This window comes from Melampsora larici-populina (assembly GCF_000204055.1).
Source record: "Melampsora larici-populina 98AG31 unplaced genomic scaffold MELLAscaffold_31, whole genome shotgun sequence".
NCBI classification, from domain to species: domain Eukaryota; kingdom Fungi; phylum Basidiomycota; class Pucciniomycetes; order Pucciniales; family Melampsoraceae; genus Melampsora; species Melampsora laricis-populina.
Window position 1 is genome coordinate 1017819 of NW_006768795.1, and position 20760 is coordinate 1038578.

Sequence of the window (20760 nt, forward strand, 5' to 3'; positions counted from 1 at the left end):
GACATGACCATTGTATGTGGGGATGTATAGTGAGCTGTAAAATTCAAATATTCATCACCCAATGGGACAAGTCTCATAGAATTATTGGGAATGCACAGCAAATCAATTACATGTCTCAAATAATAGCTGTCTGTTATGGTAATGCAACATGATTTCTAGTCCTCAAACAGATTCTTTCCTATCCACTCCCACATTTTATCAATCTTAAAAATCTTCCACTAGTCCACTCATCAGATTCATATCAATGAACTTCTTTCTCATCAAAAAGACTACCACTGGGAGATTTCTTGCCTCAGGATCTCTTTTTGCATTTAGAATCATCCTTTTTTCAAAAGTTGAGAGAGTTGTTTCACCAGAAATCTCAGTACAGAATGGTTCAGGAAGCTTCAATGAAGAAAATAATGGTGGTCAGATATTTGGAGAGGCACTTTTTCCTGTCAGCAGTCAATATAGAACAATGGGTTTATGGCCATCAAGACATCAAGAAGGTATTACGAATCAAGTCAATTATCATGATTTCAATTATGGTAGTATCTGCAACCCTGAATCAATAGATCTCAGCAATGGTGAAATTGATCAAGCTTCAAGATATGCATTTACTCCAAACAACATGTTAGGATTTGGAAGCCCTGACAAAAACAATGAACTAGAAAGAACAGGATCAATTAACTTCCATCCCCAGGACTTCAGTATTCCCTGGTATCACATTTGGGATGAACCAGGAATACATGGTGGTTCAGTGGAAAGCAAATCATTTGAGCCTCATAATGTCATAAATCCAACCACGGGTAGCTACAGTGCATACAATCCTCACCTGTCTGAGATTACAGACATGAGGTATTCTTCACCTCAGATACCAGATCAAAATGTTCAAAACACTGGTAACATATTGGAAGATGGACACATTAGTAGTGATAGAATAAATCATATCATGGAATCTTTTCCTGACTATGATCATATATACTCAGAAATGGAAAAACACAATCTTATACCAATTGATTTAGATCAACAAATAGGACAAAGAATTGTAGAAGATACTGAAGCCCCTGGGTGCAATAACCACTATGGATACCACATTGAAGCATCAACTCCCTCAGAGCATGAAATGGTCCAGAAAGGAAATTTGGACATTGACATCCCACAATACACAAGCTCTCTTGGAGAATACACAACAATGTTTGGGAAATACCCTGCTAGATCACAAGTCACCCCCAATTCAAACAATAGAGATTTTGGGCTAGGTGAAATATTTTCAATGCCAAGCAATACACACAAAAATCCTGAATCTCTGTTATTGTACAAAAATTCACCTCTCTGCATGGCTGGTCACAATATGCCCCCAAAAACATTTCACAATACACATCAGCAGGTGAGGCAACATACAACTGGTGAAAACACAAACAATCCTTACAATTATCCACAGAGACAGAATTTCATTGGAGATTTTCCCCTTGGAAACAAAGAATTTTTACCAGAGATAGGCCAAAATTTCAGGACGGCTCACATGAGTGAAGTAAACTCATTTGAATCACAAGATTTCTTAGAGGCTCCCCAACTATTTAGATCATCCAAAAGAAAATCAACAGACACAGTTGAAAAGAGGTTTGATGGGGGCAGAAATAAACTTCCAAGGAAAAGTGTACAGAATGTTCTCACACTTTCTCCGCGTGAAATTAAATTGATGAAACATATCAAGGAAAATAGCAGAGTTGTCTATAAGCACACCTATGGTGGCATATCACGCAGGGAGATGGTGCAAACAATTCAAGACATGGGAATGAGCTGCATAAAGTCAGATTTACAAGTATATTCTCATAACAAAAAATGGTTTAGGAAATGGGAACAAGGACTTGTAAATTTCATAAATGCCTTGGACGTTTCTGGTCCTTCAAGTGGTGGAAGTCCAACATTCTTGCTGAATGCCATCAAAAAAGTGGACTCTGGGATTATTATGGGATTCCTAGGTCTTTTACAATTGATTGAACCTCCAGGTGGTTTGGAGCTACTGAATGAGGGATTAGAGTTCATTGAAAGCTATCTGGACCATGTGTCTGCATCAGTTATGAAGAATTTACCACATTTGACAAAGAAAATCATCCCAGCTATTGACATTTCATCTGGTCCGTTGGAAGTGTTCATGTCTCTGTTTTTGGTTGATAGAAAAAGAAACATAAGAATAGAACTATATCACAATATTTGGCACAAGTGGAAGTGTCAAAAATTCCCATCAATTGCTGAAGTACCCCTGGGTGAATTCACTAGTGCTATATATGGAATGACTTTGCCATATATCAAAGAGAAGAAAAGACCAGTCACCCAACCAGTAAAAAAATCACTGAAGCTGGAGCCTTCACGTCGGGAAAGATCTTACAAATATAACCGTCACATTTCAAGAAAAGGTAGAGAATGTATGGATGAGTTTGATAGTATCTTTGAGGACACAGAGAGTTATTTTGCAAACCTGAAAAAAGATATGACAATGAAATTAACTGATGAGAAGATAAACCTCACCAAAGGAGAATTGATGCATTTCAGAAATCTTTTGCTCAATGCTGTTAGTGTTGTGAAGATCACTGTAGTGGAAGGGTTCTTTGGAATAATCAAGTGTGTACATGAAGAACACAACTTGGATTGGGATATTGAGCCTATTCTCATTAGCGGCTGGACTTTCTTCAAAAATTATTTCTCCTTATGGAAATCACTACCTCTGGAGATTCTCTTCCTTGGAGAATCCCTGGCAAAATTTGAAAAACAGGTGATGCTGAATTCAGACTTGAAATCTGTTGCTGAATACTTTCACAGTGTGATGAAGGCCTCCCATACAAAGGTGATCTCTGTAAATCCAGTCCTGAATCTCTTGGGAGAGTGGAGAAAATCATTCAACACAGATCAGGATAATTTCAAGGTCTTCCAGATGATTTTGAGGTCTTATAATGAAACTCCATTTTCCCGTTGGTTTAAATTTCAATATTGAGGTCAAGTTCATATGTTATAGAAAAAAATGAACGAGAATTACCAAGATTCACAGAAACAGACAGTGGGTAATGTGCCAAAATTGAAGTCTTGTTAAATTTGTGACCCATTTCACATGACCTCAACACACATGTTTGAGCTCATAAAAATGCACATGAAGCTGCTTTTTGCCAGATTTGAGATCTCTTCTGAATATCTTTGTATTCCTCATTCATCACAAAATTCATTTTGTACTCAAAGCTTGCTACAACAATAAGTGTGATTACTTTAAATGCTTGTTAATGTGAAAAATAATATACCTGTGATACATTAGCCAGTCTCAAACCAAACCCAGTACACCCAGTGGCTTTTTTGGCGGTAACTTTGTGTATTGAGTTGAAATTTTTGACACCTCCCAGCCAAATAGTCCACCAGGTGTACCGGGTTTTTTGGCAACCGGGTTTGGTTTGAGACTGGGTATTTAATAACAGTTCCTGCTTTTGTGCTTAACTAAGATGGCTCAATTTCTTTTTGATCACTTTATTTGTGCATGTATACTGCATAGATCAGTCACTAGAAGCGTGTTTCCCCTGAAATAAGATGAGGGATCTTGTGAAACCTGTGATATTTTAAAAGTTTGAAAATGAGTCCAGATTTCTCAAGCAGTGTAGACATCAAAAATCAGTCAAGTTCAAAGTGATTTGAAGTATATTGGAAGTCATATTGAGTGTGTGCTATGAATGTTTTTGCCTGAGCAGCCAGGTAAAATAAAAGCAGAAGCTATCATTTAGTTGACATAAGATTGTGTTGGTACCAAAGGTGGAAAAATGAGCATTTTCTCCAAAACACATGATGGATCAAGTCCTTTCAACCACACTACATTTTCTCTCTTTTGTTGGAAAGTGCAATCATTAGGACATTACACAATATTTGTATATAACAAGTTTTTATGTTGAACACCAAGAATATGTAAGACTAAAAAATGAGGAAAAAAAAACTATACATCATTTCTTGATAACAAACTAGGTCTTTATGGTTTCTTAGCACAATAAAGACCTAGTTTGTTATCAAGAAATGATGTAGAGAAAAAGTATCTTCATTCCCAAGAAAAACAAAACATATAAAATGAGATACTTGATTAAAATATATCAAGTGATGAGTAAAATTATCTTGTTTAGAAAACCAAATATAAAAATCCAAGGTAACAAGTGTTCAGAACAAAAAAAAACTAAAGAGTATCACAAACTCATACAGTATACTTCCATCTTCTACAACTTCTGGCTCCAGTCCACCTCAAGTTTGTTGAGCATTTTTTAGGACAAGCATAAGGTAGATGATCAAAAGCTTCATCTGGGAAACTTTCTCTGTTAAGTTCTGAATGGTGGTGTAATAGATCTGAAGGGCTTGTGGATGAGATTGTGAGAGACCTGACCTGAATGGTCTGGTATGATCTGGCTGGGCAGTGAGAAGTGTGTTCTCACTGTACCAAAACTTGGAAAGTTGTATCAAAAACTGGTCTGTAGACCTTTCTTGTGGTCCACCTTTCACTGGTCATGGCATGCAAGCCAGGTCATTGACTTCTGAACCACCTGTGGTATGGTAGTTTGGTCTAAGACTGAATATCCTTTGGAACCAGGAAACCAATAGTATACATAGTAGCTCTAGACATCAGTCAGAAACCACAACATATCTCTCCAGTCCCTCAACTCCGTTCAAGCTTCCCCATCCTTCACCTTCCTGTTAAATTTGTCCTTTTGAGTGAGGACTCATAAAGTTAAATTGCTATTGACCTAAGCTTTGATTGAAATCAACTAAATAGAACCTATCAGTGGAAAGTATATAAGGGAGCATTCACTTAAGCAATTTCTAGTCAAACATCTGCATTCTGCAAAATTTAATTAAGTGAACATACCCTTAGGGCGCATTCACTTAAGCAAATTCTGGTGAGAAATCACATTCTGCAAAATTTAAAGTGTCTATTTGGTGGTGTATGTTTCATTTTTGCATTAAAAAATTTACAGAATGTGGTTTCTGGTCAGAAATTCCTTAAGTGAACGCGCCCTTGGTATACACTTTGAGTCAACTTGGACTTGTTCTTGACCTCAATCAGAAAGTTTGGCAATTGGTCAAGATTGCATATTCTCAGTCAAACATGCTGTATTAACAGTTTGGGGTACTGGATAACATGGTCTTGGTTAAATTTGGACGGCGAGCAGCTAGCATTCTTGATCTTCTCAAACCCAGCTCACCTTTCCCCCCAAATCCAATGCTGTTTTGCTACTATTTGGCACTTAACATCAAAGTTTTTGAGTGAATACTTTGTGGAATTCTACGGTCTGCCAAACTGTAGATAGAAGGCCTTGGATTTAACAATCCAAGGTGTGTGTTTAATTAGATAATGTGTTTGAATAATTACTGCAGGCCTTTCATCGAAGTCAAAAGAAGTCATCTGGTATGTGAGCTGCAAAACTTGAACAAGATCAAATGTGAAATCGAAATCGAAATCGAAATGTTCGAGTCACGTAACCTTCTAGAACAGATACACCGATCGAATCGTCCCAAAAGACACTTTAAACCCTCACCGTTCTATTCCTATGAATCCAGAACTTTAACTATACCTTGAAAATTTGTATCATTCAATAAACTGGATTCGATTATAAAAATCAAAGGTGTTGTTTATTGAAAAGAATCCCAGAATTCTATTGTTTTAATTTTGGTTTTTTTTTGATTTCCTAATTTAATCTCATTTAATCTAATTGTACAGTAGCTCCAATCGATTCTAAAGTTTTCTTTAATTTCTCAATTTCTTCTTTACTTCCATTTTCTTTTAACACCTTTGGTAAACTTTCAACAAATTTTTTAGCCTATTAGAAAAAAAACCGAACCGTCAAAAAAAAAGAATCAATTTCCATAACCCATCATATCCCCCAAAGACACATCTTTTGAACAAAAAGTGTATATGAAAAAATTCAAGTGATCGAAGGTTAACTTACTTCTACTAAATTCATATTAGGCATAATCGTTTTAACTTCTTTAATCACTTTAGCTTTTTGAGTAGCATCAATCTTGGTTAAAGTTAAGTTAAATGTAGTTTTTTCTTTTGGTTTTTCAGCTTCGATTGGTGTAGAAGGTTGAGACTCGATCGGTTTAGATTCGTTTACTGAATGAGAAATCGGTGCAGCAATCTCAGTGATATTCAATCGAGTCTATACAAAAAAATCAAAACAGCTTGATTAGACTTGGGTTAGACTGTTTGGAGGGTTGAGCGATTACTTTTAATGCATCTACTAATTCAGATGCTTCTATTAAAGTTAATTGACTGATAGATTTAACGATTTCTTCAATTTTGTTTGAAAATTCTGGTGTAGGTTTTAGTTTTGATTCTGGTGTTGATTCAGCTTGGTGTGAGATTGGAGCTTGAGTTGCATATCTTCTGAATGAATCGATTTGAGGTTTTGATGAAGATGATCTCAAGTTGGTTGGTTGAATTAGTTTTGTTTTTCTTAGAGTTGATCGAAATGAATTTAACTAGAATTCAAAAGGAAACAGTCACCACTTTGATTAGTATTTTGTTTGATTTGATGAGTGAAGTGGATGAGTTTACCATTTTGAAGAAGTTGAAGTTGAACAAATTCAAAAATCGTTTTCAATTTCACAACTAGGACCAAGTCAAAGTCATACTTAAGACCAACTTAACACTTAACACTTAACACTCATCCACACCTTCCGATGCATCCCATTGAAAAGCAAATGGACAAGCAAACATCATATTTACCACACTGCTGAGGCTGAGCTGCTCCCAACCAATTCAAATCAAAAAAAAGCTAAACAATTCATCAATCGATTTCTTTCAATCATTGAGAATTCCAAACCAAAAACAAGTTTAACACCAAACTCAAAAAGAAAAAAGAAAAAAAACAATTCATCAAAATTGAAATTCAAACCAAAAAAAAACTACCCATCAACTAAACATTTCTGAACCAAAGCAAAGCAAAAAAAAGATCAAGAACAAAAAAGGAATGAATTGAAATCATTCAGATCAGAAGCTTTGGATTAAGAAATCCAAACTACTTGATCATTTCATCTTCATCTTCTTTGTCAATGTAATCCTCCCAAAATCCCTTTTTTGAAAATAAAAATCTTATCTAAAGCAACTCAAAAAACCAACACACCACACACACAGCCACATTAAAAGAAAGGGTTTAAAAAACGATGAACGAGTTTGGACTTGACCATCATTTTGGAAAAAAACCCCTTTCAATCAACTCGAAAAAGAAAAAGAAAAAAGTAGAAAAAGTAGAAAAAGAGTTAAGATTGTAATTTGATGGAAACAGGAGCATGAGGAAGGAAAAGAAAGGAAACCAAAAGACTAGAGTTTGTAGTGTTTACCACTCTTTACCGATCTTGAATGACCCTAGAGGAACGATCCAAACAAAAAAAGTGTTGAGTAGGGTGTTAAAGTTGTGAGACCAAATCAGAATGAGAGTCTTACATTCGAAATCAGCCCAAACTGTACCATCATCATCAATGACTCGAGATCTAGCTAAATAACTACCAGATCTAGCTAACATTCCACTACAGAGTTCAATATCAGACCATGAAACGAAATGATCAGTGATGACTTTGTAAAGTGAAGTGAATCGATCGAGCACTTGATGATCTGAGAGACCAATCATAAGAACCACTTACCTAGGTGATTCTTCACTGACAAATCGTTTCACATGTAAATCATTAGAAGGACCATACGAACCGATCATAGACTCAAGCTAAACTCGAAACAAAAACACACACACATGAAAGATTAGAAAAAGCCCAGATCCAAAAGTCAAAAGAAAAGGAAAAGGAAATTGATGATTGACCTTATCTAACTTAACACCAGCTCGTTTGACGACTTGTAAATATTTGATTCCACTAACTACACCACCTTCTACTTTAAATGAAATCTCAACTGAATATTCGATACCTTCTTTGATGGTGATTGGATCTTTTTTAAATTTAATCAAGTTTTCAGGGTTAGTTAAATCCATGATGATCGGTTGTTTAAGTGTAGGAGAATGAAGTGATAAGGAATGAATTTTTAACTATCACACATAGATAGAAAGAAGTCAAAAAGAGAGATTTAAAATTTCCAAAAGAGTTAGTTAGTAAGAGGTTAGATTAGATTAGATTGTTCAAAACACTCAACACTAGGTTTCGCACTCGAAGCAGCACCGGCTACGATTCCAAGTGATTCTTTCCATTTTCTTAATGATTCATCTTCGGCATCTAACTGAGCATATTCGTCTAAGGTTTTAGCTACGCCTGGGTTATATCCAGCTGTTTGAGATGGTTTTAAATCATCTTCATCGGCATTTCCTCCGCTTGGGTTTGGGTTCGGATTGGTTTCGATGGATCTGGGCAAAAGAAAAACGTGGTAAGGATGGTTCGCATTCATCTGTCGGCTTTCGTAGGTCTGTCTCACTTACGACATTCTTTCGATCTTGAGTCTTTGGTCTTAGGTTTGATGTCTGATTGTGGTTTCTTTAGTTTTTGTTCTGATTGGCTTTGTTCTGATGAGTTTGTTTTGTTTTGTTTCGTTGATGGTGATGGAGTGATGGTTCTGTTCTGGAATTGAGAATGATAGTGAATCGAATACGTCACTTGATTCTGAACTTAGTTAAATTTTATTCACACTTTACTTACAATTTTTAGTCATTTTCTTGGATTTACACACACACACATACCCTTTTCGATTTACAAACTACAGTTTGGCTAAAGACTTCAAAACGTCGTAAGAGTACAAGGTCTTGAATGGATTTCATCAGTTTTTTTATGGTTGCAAATGCTTTGGATTTCGTTGTACATACTGATTAAGCTATATACGGATCATTCAAGCTTGTGAGGTGTTTAATCCCTTTGTGAGCAGGTCTCCAGGATGGTTTGACCAGGTTCTCTACAGGATGTTTTACAGCGGAAGTTCAAGGAGTAAAGTTGGAAATATTTGATTTTCAAAACCTGCAAATAGTTCAAGTTGATATGTAGCAAAATTCCTCAAAGAAAATAAAAAAAAGGCATAGTATGACTTCAAGTCGCTTATATGAGAAAGAAAGGCTATCACCGAGAGATCACATATGTAGGAACATAGATGACTTGATGGATTCAGAACCTTCGCCTGATCATTCTTGGGCGGGTAGATCACAGCCTTCCTTGGAGTTTATCCCTCAAAATCAAAGCTTGTAGAATTATGATCTTCCAATTGATGCTAAAGTGGTATGTGTTAAGGTGCTGCTAGTGTATAGATTGATCTGTCTTTCCTTTCAAAAAGATCATGATCAGGACAATAAATGAGAATTGTTTATATAGAGAAATCAATGTATGAGTCTTTGCTGCAAACAGGATATGAAGCTGACAATCAATAAGCATCGTCCGTATTCAGGAATAAATAATTGTGACAAATCTGATGAAAAATGCAAAATGAAGCAAAAGGTCCATAAAATATGAAAGAATTAACAAAGACAGACAGAGATAAAGTTACAAAACAGTACATAAAGCGAAGAAAATCATCATCCAATATTGATGGTGAAGATCGCAGACTTAACCTCACCAGCTACTGGATGTGCACCCGTGAAGATGATGTTGGCATTGAAAGTGATCGGAATTCCAAAGGATGTGCTGATGCCTCCGTCCACAGTCATTTGATATGAAGAAGCGGAACGAGCGCTAAGAAGTTTGGCTATATGATTTGATCAGATGTGTTAACGTAGCAAATAAAGAAATCGCATAAAAGTGTGGGGGCAATTACCTGACTTAAAGTTGAAGCTCAGTTTACCAAATTCTTTGTAGCTTGCAAAGGCATCTATGAAGTCTGATAAGTATGTAGAACCAACTCGATTAGGTTTGTAGAACAAAGATTCAAGGTTTTGATATTTATTCTTTACCTTGCTTAGTGTAAATCACTGTTGTTTCACCAAATGCAACCACTTTTTCGGATGATAGATAAGTTTGCATGTTCTTCAGGAGAGGGGTCAATGTGTTGATGTCTGCTTGAGCAAAATCTGATAAACAAAACATCGGTAAGGAGATGAAAGGTTGCATAGTCAATATAAGCTCTCTCACTCGAGGACCACGTCACTGCCAGCGCATTTGACAATAGGCCGGCGAAGATGACGAGCGTAGATAAAAAGAGGGTAGAGGTCTTCATGGTAGAGGTTTGATTGGAAGGTGGATTGGTTGAATTGATGGAATTGGAAGTCTTTGTTCAGTTAGAAGTCTTTGATATGAGCAGATGGGGCAAGGAAGACGGGGAACTGCCACATTTTATACGTATGAAGGATTGCAGGAAAGGCGTCTCTACAGTCTCGATTCGGTTTTCAAGAAGCCTGTCTGACCCAATCAACGGGATATCCTCAACTCCCAGTATCTAAGAATGCGCTCTTCTCAAGATTCACCAAAGCGCGAGTCTGAGAGCTCTCCGGTGTGCCGCTCGAATTAATAAATATCTATTGATTACTTCCGGATTTCCTTATACATTCGCTTCACGAACCTTTTGATGGTTCAGAGGCCTGAGGTAGGCTTGCATTTTCATCAATCAAATTGCACTCTAACTCAGCTCGACTCAAAATTGCTCCATTTCTTTTGACATAGCAATCATGCAATTCCGGGTACGCACGCTCCACATATTTCCGGTGCGCAACTCCGGCACTCAGCTCCTCAATCAAGCAAGGCTTTGTCAAAGGTGAAAAATATGAACAGGCTTATAATGTGAAATTGGGCCGAAAGTGGAAAATATTCAAAGCCGGTGGTTGTATATATGTTCAGCTGCTATAATGTACATACTATGACTAGAGTATAGGTGGGCAAGCCCGCTGTAAAAGATGGTGTGTAAACCCTACATACTTGGACGTCGGCATAAATGTACAATTCTCAATGTCATGAGGTATACAATGACACTATAATCGTGAACAAGAGGATGGGTACAAGGGCACAATAATGTAGATTTATGCAATGTAAGATTTATGTTGCAAAGTCTTTCACACGATAATTTCCCAATACCTCATGGTACTTCCAGGATGCACTTGCCACAGATGGCCTCAGTCTAGATTCCCAAATATATCACCCACACCAATTTGTCAAGATTTTGAAACAAAATAGAGAGAATAAGGTGCTTAAAATTGAGATCATAATCATAAGGCTTATTAACTCATCATGATTTCTTTGTTACATCAATTATACACCTGTTATTGTAAAGATGATATGATGTCATAATGTTTGATTTCCTTATATAAAGCTTATACGTTTCTTTACTTTTAGCTTTTTCCTTTATCGAACTCAAACATACTTTTGTTCTCAATCTTCTTTACCATCAGATTGTTCTCATCAGTTGTTCGATCAGTTCTCAGCTTCATTGAGCTGATAACTTGATTCTCACCAGGTGTAAGTTGTGTCGTGTTAGTGTTGTGGATATTGATGAAATCGAACTCAAACATACTTTTGTTCTCAATCTTCTTTACCATCAGATTGTTCTCATCAGTTGTTCGATCAGTTCTCAGCTTCATTGAGCTGATAACTTGATTCTCACCAGGTATTGTTCTCATCAGTTGTTCGATCAGTTCTCAGCTTCATTGAGCTGATAACTTGATTCTCACCAGGTTATATCCACTTTAAGTGGTTATGAGCCCAGCGCTCTTGCGACTAGCTACCGCCATCATCATCTTCATATCTTTGAACTTCATTAAGAAGTCTATCGAACACAAACAAATTCAAAAACCTACGCATACATCCAACTTTGTCATGTCAAGTGATACCAAGATTCACATCGTTAAACTTAACAATGACAACTATACGGAGTGGAAAGGCGACATTACAGGTTACCTGATGTCTCACGGACTCCAGGAATTTCTTGTTCCTAATCATACTCCTGTTGCTCAAGCTATTGCAGGAGAGGAAAAGATTAACTTTGAAGCTTATGTCACCCGTCAAAACAAAGCCGCCGGTATTATGTACAGTTACTTGACTGAACCTTTTCGAATTCAAATTGAATCAGAAGGGCTCTTATCGAATCCAGTCGGTATTTGGAAGCACTTGAAAGAGAAGTTTCAATCGACTAGTGCCGATAGTCAAGGACGAGCTTGCCGAAACTTTCTATGAATTCCTTTCGTTACCCTTGCTCAATATATCAAGGATGTCCGTAAAGGAATGTCGTTAATGGAAGCATGCGGATGTGCAACGACGAATCCAATTCTTGAACCGCTGTTGTGTGAAGGAATCATCTTCAAACTGCCGGATTCCATGGAGACTGTTGTGTCACTCATCACGGCCAAACAATCAGAGTCAGGCAAACTTTCCTGTAAGACAGTCTTGACCATGTTAGATGCTCATCTAGTGGATTTCACCGAACAACATCGAGAGGACAGTTCAATCGCTCTGATGACGACCACCACTGCTGCTCCTGCTTGATATTCATATCCTTGATGTACCAACGGTAAACATAATCCAGCCGTAACTAATCATCTGCCGGACGCATGTTGGGTGGAAAGGCCACATTTACGGCAACCACCACGTCAACCTAATTCTCGTTCACAAACATCACGAACTAGAGCGACAACAGCAATACTTCAACGATTGTATCTTGATGATGTTATTGAAACCTCAGCTTTATCATGCCTTTCTAAATCTCCGGGTGCTGCTATTTTATTAGATAGTGCGTGCTCTGATCACATGGTGTCAGATCAAAAATTATTTAAAAATTATGAATCTATGGCATCGGAAGTCTGCTTAGCTGACGGTAACTCAATTCACATTGCCGGCAAAGGAGGATTGTCATTACATCTTTCGGGACCAAACTGGTTCTTGTCGCCTATCACGTTCCCGAACTTGGAAACTCCCTCATCAGTATGGGTTGTTTGTTAGAAGACGGGTATAATCTTTCTCATGATAAAGGAGTCATTCTAATGACAAAAGAAGGTACCGGTTGTCTTACTGGCCAAGTCCGAAATCGAGTCATCGAACTCAGCATCGCCATTGGTACGTCATATTCCGCTACTTGCAACAGTGTCACGTTATCTGATTATACTACGCTTCACAGACAATCCGGACATACAAATCCAGTCCGATTGAATGTAATGTATGGTGTGAGATCTCCGGATGACTGGTTTTGTGAGGAGTGTGCAATTTCAAAAGGACATCGATTATCTTATTCAAACTCTCTTCCTAAAGCGACTTTTCCATTAGAAGTTGTGCATAGTGATCTTAGTGGCAAGATATCATCTGTCTCTGAGGGAGGTTGTCATTATTATTTTAAACTTACTGATGCTTACACTAATTATAAGTACGTTTACATCATGAAATCTAAAGATGAGACGTTTTCGTACTTTATGAAGTTTAAAGCGGAAGTGGAAACTTTTCATAATCGAAAGATAGTGAGTTTAGTTAATGATGGAGGCGGAGAATATATGTCAAAAGTTTTTCTCAAAATGCTCTCTGAGAATGGGACAACTTCCTACATAAGCGCCCCTTATACACCTCAACAAAATCCTGTTGCTGAACGTGGCAATAGGACTATGACTGAGAAAGCCAGAACATTGCTTAAGCATTCAAATTTGCCTCAATCATTTTGGGGAGAAGCCGTTGCAACTGCTGTTTTCCTAGAGAATGTTACTCCGATGACGAAGATTGACAATCAAATGCCTTACAAATTGTGGTTTAATCGACCATTTGACGTAAATTGTTTGAAACCTTTCGGTTGTCGTGCTTATGTCCTAATTCCTAAGAAATTTCGAAGGAAATTTGATGACACTTCATTTAAAGGAATTTTACTTGGTTATCAATTAGGCATGAAGAACTATAGAGTTAGGCTTGAAAATGGCAAGACGGTTTATTCACATGACGTTACATTTAATGTCAATTCTTTTCCCGGAGTCGGCAACAATGAAGAGCAAGGTGAAGGTTTTGTGGAAGTGTTCAACGATAACATAGTCACTTCTTCCTCTGAATCAGAAGCGCCTTTACTGAATCTACCGTCCTCAGGGGTTTTAGAATCAGCAACTTCACCAGTTCTACCATTCGAGCCTGTGATTCCACCGATGCCATCGTCAAGAATGATAGAACCAGCATTGCCGCCAACAGATCAATTGGTGCATGTACCTTCAGGAGTTCCTATGCAGGTTGAAGTGGTACCAGATCTACCGGTGCCACCAATAATTCCAATGGAACTAGATTCTCCACCGTCGACACCTCCAGGTCAACTTGTCATACGTCCTTCTCAACAAAACTTGCAGATTCAGTTGTCACCCGTTAATCCGGTTGTTCTTCAGAAACGACCAGGATGGGAGTGGCAGCCACTGTCGATTCCTGCGCCACAGGACATTTCTAGCGCCATCGAAGAGTCCAACATTCTGGAACCAGGCGTGAAAAGACATCGAGCTAATCTTGCTCAACGTCAACGTGCTCACACTGCTCGAAAATTACGAGCTAAGGCAATTCGTCTTCAAGTCAAGAATTATGAAGATGAACACAAATTGATTGATTCTAGCATGATTCTTCGAACGGCCTTTACACCCGGTTTTCATCTAACTCAACGTGCGATGAAAACTACAGCTGTGGCAGGTGTGAGTATAGATCCAAAGACTTACCTGCAGGCGTTGAAATCCGACAATCAGTTTGATTGGAAGAAGGCAATTGACAATGAGCTGGAAAACATGGAACGACGAAAGGTGTGGGAAGTGTGTGATTTGCCAGCGGGAAAGAATGCTGTGGGAACCACGTGGGTATTTAAGAAGAAGATGGGGGGTGATGGTGAACTTATTAAATTTAAAGCCCAATTGTGTGCACAAGGCTTCTCACAAGAATATGGAGAAGATTACAACGAAACCTTTGCACCGACAGGACGAATAGCCACATTAAGAGCAATCAACGCCATGGCTGCTTTGGAAAATTTAGATGTGTATCAGATGGACGCTGTGGCCGCATTTCTGAATGGAAGTCCTAAGGAAACAATTTACATGAAAATTCCAAAAGGATTGACTGTGAATGGTGCTACTTTAACATCAGTTTTAAAATTAAAGCAAGCATTGTACGGTTTAAAACAAGCGCCGAAAGTGTGGTATGATTGCTTAAGAGCATTTTTCATTTCAATTCAACTCATTCCTTCTACCTCGGATCCTAGTCTATTCATTTCAAAGGATCCTACGTGGAAATGCATTGTGCACGTACATGTTGATGATCTAACAATTGCGACAGATGATTTTCAACGATTTCGAAGTCTCATCACTCAAAAGTTCCAAATGGATGAAGATGTAGAATATAAGTACATTTTAGGAATGAAGGTGACACAAAATTGAGAAGAAAGAACAATCACTCTGACGCAATCTCAATATATTCAAAATCTATTAGAGGAGTACAACATGGCGGATTGTAAATCAGTAGGGTGTCCAATGATTCCTGGAAGTTATTTACTGCCAGGATCAGATGATGAAGTTAGAGAATTTAAGGATTTAGATGAAAATTATCGGCACGGTGTTGGAAAACTAATGTATCTTAATAATGCTACGCGGCCGGACATTTCCTTTGTAGTCTCTCAATTGTCTCAGCATCTAAACAATCCTTCAATTCTTCATTGGCAAGCCTTCAAGCGAGTATTAAGATATTCAAAAGGGACGAAGACAGTTGGAATAGTATTAGGGGGAAAAGATTTAGAATTGAAAGGATATGCAGACGCTGATTTTTCTTCATGTCCGTATATAAGAAGATCAACAGGAGGATACTGTACAATGGTTGGTGATAGCACGGTTAATTGGAAGAGTAAGAAGCAGGAAAATGTAGCTACGTCAACAACTGAAGCTGAGTATCGGTCTGCGTATGAAGGTGGCCAGGATTTGGTGTGGTTTCGACATTTATTAAACAATTTATCAATTAAGCAACACTCTGCTCCGGTTTTGAATTTAGATAACCAGGGGGCAATTGCATTGACCAAGAATGAACAATTTAAATCACGAACAAAACATGTCGATGTTAAATATCATTGGCTTAGGGAATTGGTGGCAGATGATCAAATGAAGGTAGAATACGTATTGACAGAAAATATGTTAGCGGATATTTTTACCAAGGCTTTGACACCAATCAAACATCAAAGATTTTGTTCATTGCTAGGTTTGCAGGATGTAGCAAAGACGGGGGGAAATTGAGATCATAATCATAAGGCTTATTAACTCATCATGATTTCTTTGTTACATCAATTATACACCTGTTATTGTAAAGGTGATATGATGTCATAATGTTTGATTTCCTTATATAAAGCTTATACGTTTCTTTACTTTTAGCTTTTTCCTTTATCGAACTCAAACATACTTTTGTTCTCAATCTTCTTTACCATCAGATTGTTCTCATCAGTTGTTCGATCAGTTCTCAGCTTCATTGAGCTGATAACTTGATTCTCACCAGGTGTAAGTTGTGTCGTGTTAGTGTTGTGGATATTAATGAAATCGAACTCAAACATACTTTTGTTCTCAATCTTCTTTACCATCAGATTGTTCTCATCAGTTGTTCGATCAGTTCTCAGCTTCATTGAGCTGATAACTTGATTCTCACCAGGTATTGTTCTCATCAGTTGTTCGATCAGTTCTCAGCTTCATTGAGCTGATAACTTGATTCTCACCAGGTGTAAGTTGTGTCGTGTTAGTGTTGTGGATATTGATGAAATCGAACTCAAACATACTTTTGTTCTCAATCTTCTTTACCATCAGATTGTTCTCATCAGTTGTTCGATCAGTTCTCAGCTTCATTGAGCTGATAACTTGATTCTCACCAGGTATTGTTCTCATCAGTTGTTCGATCAGTTCTCAGCTTCATTGAGCTGATAACTTGATTCTCACCAGGTTATATCCACTTTAAGTCTTAAGTGGTATTGCTTATTTGTATCAGTTTTCATATCAAAGAATTTCCAACATTCAACAAATGGCCCCCAAATAAAAATTCATCTTCATTTGCTTTGGTCATGACAAATTTGAAGATCAGAAGCTTTAGACAATCTTCTTCTGGATTAGAGATCATCTTGACTGATTGAAATGATTTGGGGCTGAAGTAACTAACTTTCTTTCTCACTTGGAATCATGGTCCTTCTCAAATCCTGTAATGCATGCTACAATATTTTGTTCTTTTGGAGGTCTAGATTTTGATCTTTTCAGAAAGAATTGTAGGAATCTGACTTCCAAATTTTCATTGGGTTTGAAAGGAGTTGTAATCCCAAGGAATTATTTCATGACCCAATCCAATTGATTCTCCATGTGCCATTTTGGATCAAGCTTTCCATTCCATTCTTACACTCCTTTCTTGACAGACTCATTTATGGGTGTCACTTAGTATGCTATCACTCAGTGATAGTGTGGATTATTTTTATTCATCCACTGATTATTATACTTAGTATGATACACATTGATTTTTGAGCTTATGCATCTAACTTGTTTCATTCCTGTAGTATTACTGCTGTGTTGCTAAGTGTACACATGTATGCTAGCACTACACAAAAAGTAATCTTTACCGGGCGGTAAAGAAAACTACTGCCATAGAAAAATCCTGAGGCAACAGGAAGAGAGCTAAAAATCTGAAAAAATATGGACCTTGTTCCTAGATGTTGGGGTGTCATGATGAGTATTTTTTTTGTATTTTATAGACAAATATTGTTCAATGTACTAACAATAAAGGCTGAGAATCATCAAAAACCCACATGTAACAATACCTGAAATTTGGCCCATGATTTTGAAGACAGGATTTTGAAATTCTCAAACATCAACAACTTTTGCATTTCAGAATCAAATCACTTGATTTTCAGTTCATCAAAAAGGTGGGTCCTTCCTCTACATTTATCATTGAGGCATCACATCTGTAGCCGGTCTGCAAAAGATCCTACAGAGCTATTTATTCAGAGCTGTTTGAACATATGTAGAGTGTTTACATGACTAGATAACACCTTACTACCTTTATGAAGTTTAAAGGAGAATGGTTCAGCTTTTGAATGAACCAAAAAATCAAGTCATTTGGAGCAGAATTGCAAAAGTTATTGAAGGTTTTAGACCACAAATTATTGTCTTATTCTGACCCAAATTTCAGGTATTGTTACAGGTGGGTTGTTGATGATCTTTAGCCTTTATTGTTAGTACATCAACCAATATCTGTGTGTAAAATACAAAAAAATACTCATCATGACGACCCAACATCTAGGAACAAGGTGCATATTTTTTCAGATTTTTAGCTCTCTTCCTGTTGCGTCAGGATTTTTCTATGTCAGTAGTTTTCTTTACCGCCCGGTAAAGATTACATTTTGTGTAGTGTAATACAAGTGCTTGGGTGGGGGGTCTTCCTAAACCAGTTATGGTGTAAAAGGAACATAAATGAGTAGCCTTGTGATGTTGAGGTCCAAAATTATAATATAGGACAAGGAAGTCCTGACACCAATAAAATACTGAAAGGTAAGCGGAAAGAGCAAAATGGGGGGTCAGTGATATACCCATAACTTGGTTTTATCAATAAGCCTGAGCCTGAGCTAAACCCACACTTATGATCAAAGTGTTTACTGACAGGTTGTGCTGTTTAAGATTTATATAATTGAGATGGTTTTTGCCATATCTTCCAAAAGATAATCATGTAGGTAGAGCTGGTAGCAGCTAGAAGTCCATCTCCCTGATGAGTTAATGTCTTCATGTGATACCCGTCCTAGTGCTGTCAGTAATGAGGCACCACCTGCTCTGAAGGAGTGGCCTGAAATAGAGTCTCAACAGTGAGTTCTCCATATCTGGTTACACCTAGCTATGAAGACAGATCAAGTCAGATTTATCCTAGTGTTCTTGTGATATTGGTAGATAGATAATGTGACCCAGGGTGGCTAGTGGTTAATGCTTTTACTAAAACTTCTTGCACTGGCCATAGTTGATGTTACACATTGAGGAGGAGAGGTTGGGGAACACCTGCCTTAGTGTTCTTTGCTCCTCTGTCCATACTGATGATGTGGTATATGTTGTTTGAAGGCCATATGGCATTGTCACCCAGGACTGATTATAACCACTGTGGTTTTCCTTCTTTAGTACCATCAGGTAGTTCCACTAGTCTGACCATACCCAAAAGGCACAGATTAAGAAATAAAAGATAGCTAAGTTGTTTGACACTACAAAAAAAAAGTTTTCTAACTGGATTAGGTAAATTTATTTAAGCAAAAAAGTTGACCCAGATTAGGCAAATGTGCTAAGTAGCCAATGTCTACTTCACACTATGTAATATATCAAGGCATTACCTGTTGATGAGATGAATTAAATGTGATCTGACATGTTTTCCAGAGCACTAAATTACACCTGACTTGGTGGATCTATTCTATTTGTAATTTTGAGAAGTTTCAATCATTATTGATGGAGCAGGATTGTTTGCTGATTTTGGTTTTCATACCAGTTCCACCAGAGCAGTATTGGAATTTGACACAAGCCCGTGAGATGTGGAATTAATAGATCAACTCCAAATATATCTCACTGAACAAAACAACTCATTTACATACAAATTTTACCATTACCGGTTTACATTCAGCTTTATTTGACTGAGATTGTGACAGCTGACAAACTGTTGTTTTCCAAAATATCGACTTTAATTTATCTCCGATTCAGACATCAAATGAGCCAAGTAAGAAATGAAATACTAAGGAATACAATAAGACATGTAGACAACAAAGTGCGATGATGGATTATGCATCAGAACTCAGATGTATCAAATGGGGGATTTAGTTTTAATGTTCTTCAGAAGCCGAGGATGAACTTTCTTCAGAGCTGCTTAAGTCCTCCAAATTCTTCTCCAGCATACCATTGATTGCTTCGATTGCATGTTGAAGACCTTCTTCTGTGTGCTTCATTTGCTTCACAAGGCGTAAGACTTGCTTGTTGAGATCTTCCACTTGGTTTTTGAGGTCGCATACTGGGAAAGATGTCTGCACAAATGTATAAGGATTAATTCAACTGACGCAAAGTGTACCTGAAACAAGAATCTCACTTTGTTTTTCACGGAGTTTCTCCCTACTTTGGACTTCTTGAAAAACCTGAACACCTGATTTGATCTCATTTGCACCAGGATTTAATTTGATCGAGCTAAGTTGAATAGGCGTGATAGGCTGGATATTGGCGCCTGTTACTGTTCAAGTGTAATCAATAGGTCAAATTAATTTGTACATTAGACGCTATAAATCAACAATAAAGTCTCAACAATCTTTTGTAAGTGCATGATAGAAATGGACCGACTATGATTCTCAAGACCAAGGATATCAATTTCTTGTAAGCAGATCAAATCTTCATAATGCAAGGCTTTTTGATCCACATCCAAGTGTTTCGGTGATGGAACTTCTTCTTGTTTGACACTCAACACCTCAATATCAGTAGTCGCAATAAGTGGCTTGTCGTTCATTACTGGTACCTTCGCAATTGGAACCAAGGAATCCTGAAGGGACAACAGTTCCTTTCTCTCATCCTCATCGCTGACTTCAGAAACGCAAAGCGTGGGAAAAGTTGAGTTTGACTTTTGATCACGAGTTTTGACTGGTACATCATTGTATTCCTACAAAAATAAAGTGGGTGAGGATTAAAAAACACACATGATTGGTCAGACCAGATAAACGATGATATGTAGAGATTGTGCCACTTTACAATCTGATTTAGGACGATCGGGCTAGTGCTCCCAGTGGCGCTTGCATCTATGATACTCTCATTCTTAAAGAGGGCTCGAGGTTTCTGAATTGCACAAGATTAAAGTCGTATTCAACGATTTGTAAGAAAGTATCTCACTTCAACTCACGACTTCTTCTTACCA

General features: G+C 37.6%; 6 protein-coding genes across 6 annotated transcripts; 3 read left to right on the forward strand and 3 right to left on the reverse strand.

The window, feature by feature from the left end:
* Positions 1 to 244: 244 nt before the first annotated feature.
* MELLADRAFT_65164 (uncharacterized protein) lies at positions 245 to 2974 on the forward strand (the record flags this gene model as incomplete). The annotated part of the gene is made up of 1 exon (XM_007412527.1): positions 245 to 2974. One exon carries the CDS (start codon positions 245 to 247, stop codon positions 2972 to 2974), a length of 2730 nt encoding a protein of 909 aa, XP_007412589.1.
* A 2725-nt stretch (positions 2975 to 5699) lies between these two features.
* MELLADRAFT_37607 (uncharacterized protein) lies at positions 5700 to 6321 on the reverse strand (the record flags this gene model as incomplete). Its single annotated transcript, XM_007412532.1, has 3 exons — positions 5700 to 5816; positions 5946 to 6158; positions 6226 to 6321. Coding segments are annotated over 3 exons (426 nt in total), but the record flags the coding sequence as incomplete, so codon positions are not given.
* A 440-nt stretch (positions 6322 to 6761) lies between these two features.
* Positions 6762 to 8560, reverse strand: MELLADRAFT_72450 (uncharacterized protein; the record flags this gene model as incomplete). The annotated part of the gene is made up of 6 exons (XM_007412531.1): positions 6762 to 7366; positions 7445 to 7527; positions 7642 to 7718; positions 7812 to 8033; positions 8138 to 8345; positions 8418 to 8560. The coding sequence occupies 6 exons, from the start codon at positions 8420 to 8422 to the stop codon at positions 7338 to 7340; spliced, it is 624 nt and encodes a 207-aa protein (XP_007412593.1).
* Positions 8561 to 9149: 589 nt separating this feature from the next.
* MELLADRAFT_72460 (uncharacterized protein) lies at positions 9150 to 10210 on the reverse strand (the record flags this gene model as incomplete). The annotated part of the gene is made up of 4 exons (XM_007412530.1): positions 9150 to 9664; positions 9734 to 9796; positions 9870 to 9986; positions 10048 to 10210. 4 exons carry the CDS (start codon positions 10130 to 10132, stop codon positions 9495 to 9497), a joined length of 435 nt encoding a protein of 144 aa, XP_007412592.1.
* A 1511-nt stretch (positions 10211 to 11721) lies between these two features.
* MELLADRAFT_108777 (uncharacterized protein) lies at positions 11722 to 12387 on the forward strand (the record flags this gene model as incomplete). Its single annotated transcript, XM_007412528.1, has 2 exons — positions 11722 to 11998; positions 12194 to 12387. 2 exons carry the CDS (start codon positions 11722 to 11724, stop codon positions 12385 to 12387), a joined length of 471 nt encoding a protein of 156 aa, XP_007412590.1.
* Positions 12388 to 14012: 1625 nt separating this feature from the next.
* Positions 14013 to 16825, forward strand: MELLADRAFT_108778 (uncharacterized protein; the record flags this gene model as incomplete). Its single annotated transcript, XM_007412529.1, has 2 exons — positions 14013 to 14535; positions 16803 to 16825. The coding sequence occupies 2 exons, from the start codon at positions 14013 to 14015 to the stop codon at positions 16823 to 16825; spliced, it is 546 nt and encodes a 181-aa protein (XP_007412591.1).
* Positions 16826 to 20760: the final 3935 nt, after the last annotated feature.